Source organism: Lithobates pipiens, unplaced genomic scaffold (assembly GCF_037356315.1).
Source record: "Lithobates pipiens isolate NorthernLeopardFrog02 unplaced genomic scaffold, aLitPip1_a1.2 Scaffold_27, whole genome shotgun sequence".
In the NCBI taxonomy this organism is placed as follows: domain Eukaryota; kingdom Metazoa; phylum Chordata; class Amphibia; order Anura; family Ranidae; genus Lithobates; species Lithobates pipiens.
This window is the reverse complement of record NW_027507788.1, coordinates 7,823,353-7,829,352: the sequence shown is the minus strand read 5'-3', so window position 1 is coordinate 7,829,352 and position 6,000 is coordinate 7,823,353. Positions and strand designations below refer to the sequence as shown.

The 6,000-nt window shown below is 36.7% G+C and overlaps 1 protein-coding gene across 1 annotated transcript in view; it reads left to right on the top strand.

Annotated features, from left to right (window-relative positions):
- Positions 1-2,382: 2,382 nt before the first annotated feature.
- The window catches only part of LOC143933348 (IgGFc-binding protein-like), a 93,988-nt gene continuing 90,370 nt past the window's right edge, over positions 2,383-6,000 (top strand). The window contains exon 1 of the mRNA XM_077456213.1: positions 2,383-2,466. Within this exon, the coding sequence (XP_077312339.1) occupies positions 2,415-2,466 (52 nt within the window). The 5' untranslated portion in view covers positions 2,383-2,414. The remainder of the gene's footprint in view (positions 2,467-6,000) is intronic.

The window sequence follows — 6,000 nt, the reverse complement described above, 5'->3', positions numbered from 1 at the left end:
TTATCTGATGTGGGGAGGAGCCGCAAGAGCCGCAGAGGGACCCCAGAAGGGCAGGTTCGAGGCCACTCTGGGCAAAACGAGCTGCACAGTGGAGGTAAGTATGACATGCTTGTTATTTAAAAAATAAAAAATAAAAAAAAACCTGAGCCTTTAGTGTCACTTTAAGTGTGTGGATGGGGAAATCTGATTTTTTTTTGATCCAGTAGGCTGATCAAATAAAAAACGAAGGCAGCGGACAGTCCTGGTATCTCATAATGTAGCCAAGGTCAGAGCAGGTAGCAGACAGTAGATGTATCTTCTAATGTAGTAAAGGGGAAGTCAGGTAGTGGACAGTCGTGGTATTTCATAATGTAGCAAAGGTCAGGGCAGGTAGCAGACAGAATGTGCTTAGACTGCATTCACACCTGAGCGTAGCGTTTTCAAGCAGAAAATCGCGTGATTTTGCAGCGTTTTTTACTGCGATTTGCGTCATTTTTTACAGCGATTCGCGGCGTCTTTTACCGCGATTTTGTGCAGGGCAAAAGGCCACCAATGTTAAAAGAAGAAAAACGCCCAAATATGCTCAATTCAAGCGACAAAAAAGGGTCCGGAACTTGTTGGAGCTTCAGGCGTTCGGCTTCAGGCGACACGGAGTGGAGATGTGAACCATCTCCATTGAGAATAATACATTTTTTCCCCTCCAGCGTTTTGTAGCTTCAGGCTTCAAGCTACAAAACGCTCAGGTGTGAATGGGGTCTTAGGGTATGAATTTTATCCACCGTGTGAAGATAATGAACCAATGTCTATAAGTAAAAACAATAACTTTACTTATAGACATTGGTTCATTATCTTCACACCGTGGATAAAGTCCATACCCTAAGTCAGCCTTTCTCAACCTTTTCAACATGGAGGAACCCTTGAAATAGTTCTCCGGTCTCAGGGAACTAAAAATTAGAAATCTACAACTCATGATACATTAGTGTGAAGGTCAGTGGGAAGAATGGTCCTTACACTTGTGGTCATTGGGAAGAATTACCTCCTTACAGATAGTTAAAAAGATCAATGGTGTCAGTGGGGACTTATCTGAGAGGCAGAAATTGCCCAATGCTGAAGGAACCCCTACAACCTCTGGAGGAACCCTAGGGCTCCACAGAACCCTGGTTAAGAATTACTGCCCTAAGTGCTTAAGAGAAGTTGTGTGCTATATGTATATTTTTCTCCCCACCCAAGGGTGATCTCCAGCAGCTATGGGCAGTGGATTGTCCTCAAATTCTCTCTAAAGAGAGTTCACATTCCCACTGGCAACTGACCGTTTTTTATGTGATTTTTCAGCAGACAGAATAGGTATCCGGTAGCATAGCAAAGGTCAGGGCAGGCAGCAAACCCTAGAAGTACGGCATGTCAATACATGGCTCTATGTGCTGTAGTCTACAGCTTGGGCCAATTCAGGGCAGTTACAGCTTTTTCTGGTCCATTGGGTTGTGTTGGCAGCCCATTCATAATAAATAGGAGGACTTAACACAATACACATTAATGTATATGTAAATAACATACTTTAATAGACCCTTTAGGTCTGAATGAGCCCTTAAGGGCCGTGCACATGAGCCGAATATCGGGCAATATCAGCCAGTTCAATAAAAACTAGCTGACATTCGGCCCGCGTGTATAGCAGTTGGTCCGAGACAAGATAACTGAAAGTCCGGCTTCTGTCAAAAGGGGCGTGACCCAAAAAGTTCTGCTGATCAGCCAATGGCTGATAGCGCTGACAGGTGTCTTCTGGTGAGGGAGGCAGATCTCCTGTCAGAACACAATAGCTCAGTGGGGGAGATCACTGCACTAACATCAGATAGTCAGTACAGGATCTCCACTCAAGCTTTCAGGTTTTTTTTTTGTTGCGTCCGCTGGGTTGAACGAAAAAAAAAAAACTGATAGTGTGTCCCAGTGCAAGTCTGGGGCTATCTATAGTATATCCAACTGCCCAAAGACCTCAATTAGGAAACTTTGCCCTACATTTTTGGATTTTACACACCAATTTGCCAATGTTTATGGCTTCCTTATCTTGGAAGGACGTGCAGGAAAATCCAATTCGTGTCCATAAAAACACAGTTGCTTGATGATTCATCATGAGCTAGATTAGGGGTCGGTCATCCTGTGTCAATGGGTGGTATGAAGCCAATGCATCTTCAGTAGACCAATGCTATATAGTTTTTAAGTTGCTTATTGTTTGAATCATTTTCTTGGAGTGTCTGCTCAGTTTGAATGCTGACTGTACTGTCTAAAGAAAGAATAAACCAATAAAATGTGATCGTATTTAAAAATGGCTCTGCTGGAGTGGAAAGGTGTGAACTTTACAAGCTTTACATAACGTAATTGATGAGATCTTTCTTTCTATAGGCTTGCAGTGGTTTTATATTCTTGTTTGATGTTTTTCAGCCATGGGTAGAGTGACGTTCTTGCAGCTGTGGGCCTCACTGGTTCTCCTGTGTGGTAAGGAACTAATTCATTTTCAATATCTCCTCACATACAATAAATCTGTCCTGCCCTGTGTGTCTACATTCTCTAATCTCTATAAATGTTGACTCTTCTTGAAGACCTCGTCAAATCCATAAGTACATTTCTGTCTTTCTACAGAACACACAATGATAAGATGCATTCCTTCATTATTGAATCTTTTTTCTTTCCAATATATATATATATATATATATATATAGATAGATAGATATATTTTTTTTTTATTTGGTTTTAGAAAAGTGCATTGCAAAAGGGCATCAGCCCCTGACAATGTTCTCAAATCAAAATAGACAAAAATAATAACTAAGCCTTTAACATGAAGGTAGAAGACATGGAATCTACAGTAAGTGGCACTCTAGAAACATAGGGTTGGGTCAACATCTCGCAATCCGGTCCGTCCAAGATTTCCATGAGTTCTCAAATTTTGAGAACTTGTCACTTCTCAAGGGCAACATTCGCTCATTCCGGATGGGTTAGGCGCTACATTTTGCTTCCAGCGTCTGGTAATAATGATCCTCGCAGCTAATAGGACAAATGTTACTACAAGGCAATGTGTGGCCGGAAAGTTCTCAATTTCTCAATTCAGGGTCGCAAGAGACGGTTTAGGAGAGACCAAGTCACCAGTCACCTCTGAAATAATCTGGAAGGTTTTCCTCCAGAAACAGTTTTTTTAAATGTTTTTACAAGTCCTGAAAATATGGAATAAATTGCCAGTTTGGTTGTACCCCCTCCAGTATAGAGAAGATTGAAAAGAGAAGAATTGAGCCAAACAAAATGGGATTAAATGCCATCTTAGCAGGATTTTATGTGCTAGTTCCCAATAATCGACATAGTCGGATGCAAAATAAATTGACTTAACAGGCGGCCAGCTATTGGGAAGGAATTAGAATATGTAGTGGCTAGAGCAGCCTCCCAGCTTAAAAGGGGTTATGATTTAGAAGGGGAAGATGCCTTTGCTCTAGGGGAGTGAGGAGATATAAAATGTCCATACTGTGTTGTGGATATAGACTGAGTGAGACAGGTGTGTGGAGATAAAGGAGGCAATCCTAAAGTATGTTTAGGATTTATCATTGAATCTTCATGGTCAACCTTTAAATGATGGGAGCTGCCACCCCTGACTGACTTCTGAAGGTCCACATATCAAGTGTTCTGGCTGTATGCTGGTTCCAGGTATGTGACAGATTGAGGAATGGAAGGACGAGGACAAGCTGTTCAGCAAAACTGGCAGTTACCGGGGTTGGGACAAACCACATACCACTAAGGGCATGTTCACCTGTGCGGCCATATTTGCCACCCATCTGCAAAGCGATGCGGGGTGGAAAGGTGGTGAGGAGGAAATATGGCACCTTCACACCACCTGTTTTAACCCTTCAAATTCCAATGCACCGCAGGTGTTCGCGGTAGCGGGCTAGTTTTAGCAAAGTCCCATTCATTTGAAAATCATTTGATCGTTGCCATCACGGGGGGTCGGTGTGCATACAGCCCTGTACTACATGTAGTGTGCATTTTTGTGTCCTGGTGGGTGGTCAGGGGGCAGCAAAACCACATCTCACCTGCTTGCTTTTGCCACCCTCTGGCTGCCCATGTAAACAAGCCCTTACAGGGGTGCTTACATTGATCAGATATTTATATAACTTGAACCTTCCCCTCCCCCCCCCCCAAAAAAAAATATTATTACTTAAAAAGCATACAAAAAATCAGAACATTTAGCTATCTTTCCAGACTAGTATTTTTTTGTGATCTTTGACATTTTGATAGACATCAATTCCTAAGGAAACTGGTGGTTCACAGACATTATTGTGTAAACTGCTTTATTATTGAAAGAGATAAAAATAACTTTTTCTTAGAAAGCGACATCCATAAAAAAAATTTTTTTATTCTTTTTAGAAAAAAAATTGAAATTATTTAGAGGCAGGACTGTTATGTAGGAATACTGGTGGTGTACACAATGAATACATGTGTAAAATGCTTTACCATGGAAAGAGAAAAAAATATCTCATAAGAAAGCAACAAAAACTAAAAATAATAACATGTTTGAATTTTTCTGCATGCTTTTTAGAAATAATATTTTAGCATTAGTCAGAGACAGGACTGTTATGTGGGAAAACTGGTGGTTTACACAAGCAATAATTAAATTAAAATAGTAAAATGTTTTATCAATGAAAGAGATAAAAAAAAAAATGTTCCCTGTCTGTATGTAATATTGAAATATTATTTCTAAAAAGCATGCAAAAAGCTCAAAATGTTTTATTATAGTTCCAGACTGGTCTTTTTTTTTTTGCACTTATACTTCTCTTTTTTAATATCACTTTCTGGATAAAAAAAATCATTCATTAATGTTTCAATTTTTTTTAAAGTTTAATTTTTAAAGTAAAGCATTCTGGGCAATTTATTATAGTCCTCCCGCATAACAGCCCCATCTCTAAATAATATAAAATATTATAAAAAAAAAAAATGGGGAAAACTCAAAACATTTTATTTCTGTTTCCAGACCAGTATTTTCTTGTGATGATAGGCTTATAAAAGCCATTGCTTTCTAAGGAAAACATATTGTATCTGTTTAATTGCTAAAGCATTTTACATAATAATTTCTTGTGCAAACTGCCAGTCTTCATGGATAACAGCCCAGTCTATAAGTAATAACATAATATTTAAGAAACAAACGTAAAAAATTCTAACCATTTTATTTTTTTTCTAGTCTTTTTTTTTACGATTATAGACTTTTTTTTTATAGATATTACTTTCTACACAAAAATGATATTATATCTTAAATTGGTAAAACATTTTACATACTAATTTCTTGTGTAAACTGCCAGTCTTCCTGCATAACAGCCCAGTCTATAAATACTAAAATATTATTATCTTTTTTTAAATGTAAACAATTCTAATCATGTTATTATTTTTGAGACCTTTTTTATGATTATATATATATATATATATATATATATATATAAGCAATGTCCATAAAAAATAAATAAATCTGTAAAATATATATTTTTTATGGACATTGCTTATATATATATATATATATATATATATATATATATATATATATATATATATATATATATATATATATATATAATCATAAAAAATTGCTTTTGATGCAAAAATTATGTTATTTCTATAACTGGTAAAGCATTTTACATAATAACTTCTTGTGTAAACTGCTAGTTTTCCAGCACAACAGCCCAGTTAAAAAAAATGCAAAAAAACTAAAAATATTTTATTATTTTTCTAGACATTTTTTATGATTACAGTTTTTTTTTTTTTTTTTTAATAGATATTGCTTTCTATACAAACATGATGTTTATCTCTATAATTGCATGTTATCTCTATACAAGCATTTTACACAAACCCCCTATTCTACATCAGTCCAGTTTGCAAGTTTAATAAAGCATATGGTTTATATTTGCTTATTTCAAATATATGTGATAATAGCGGCACTTTAAAAAAAAAAAAAAAAAAAAAAAATATATATATATATATATATATATATATATATATATA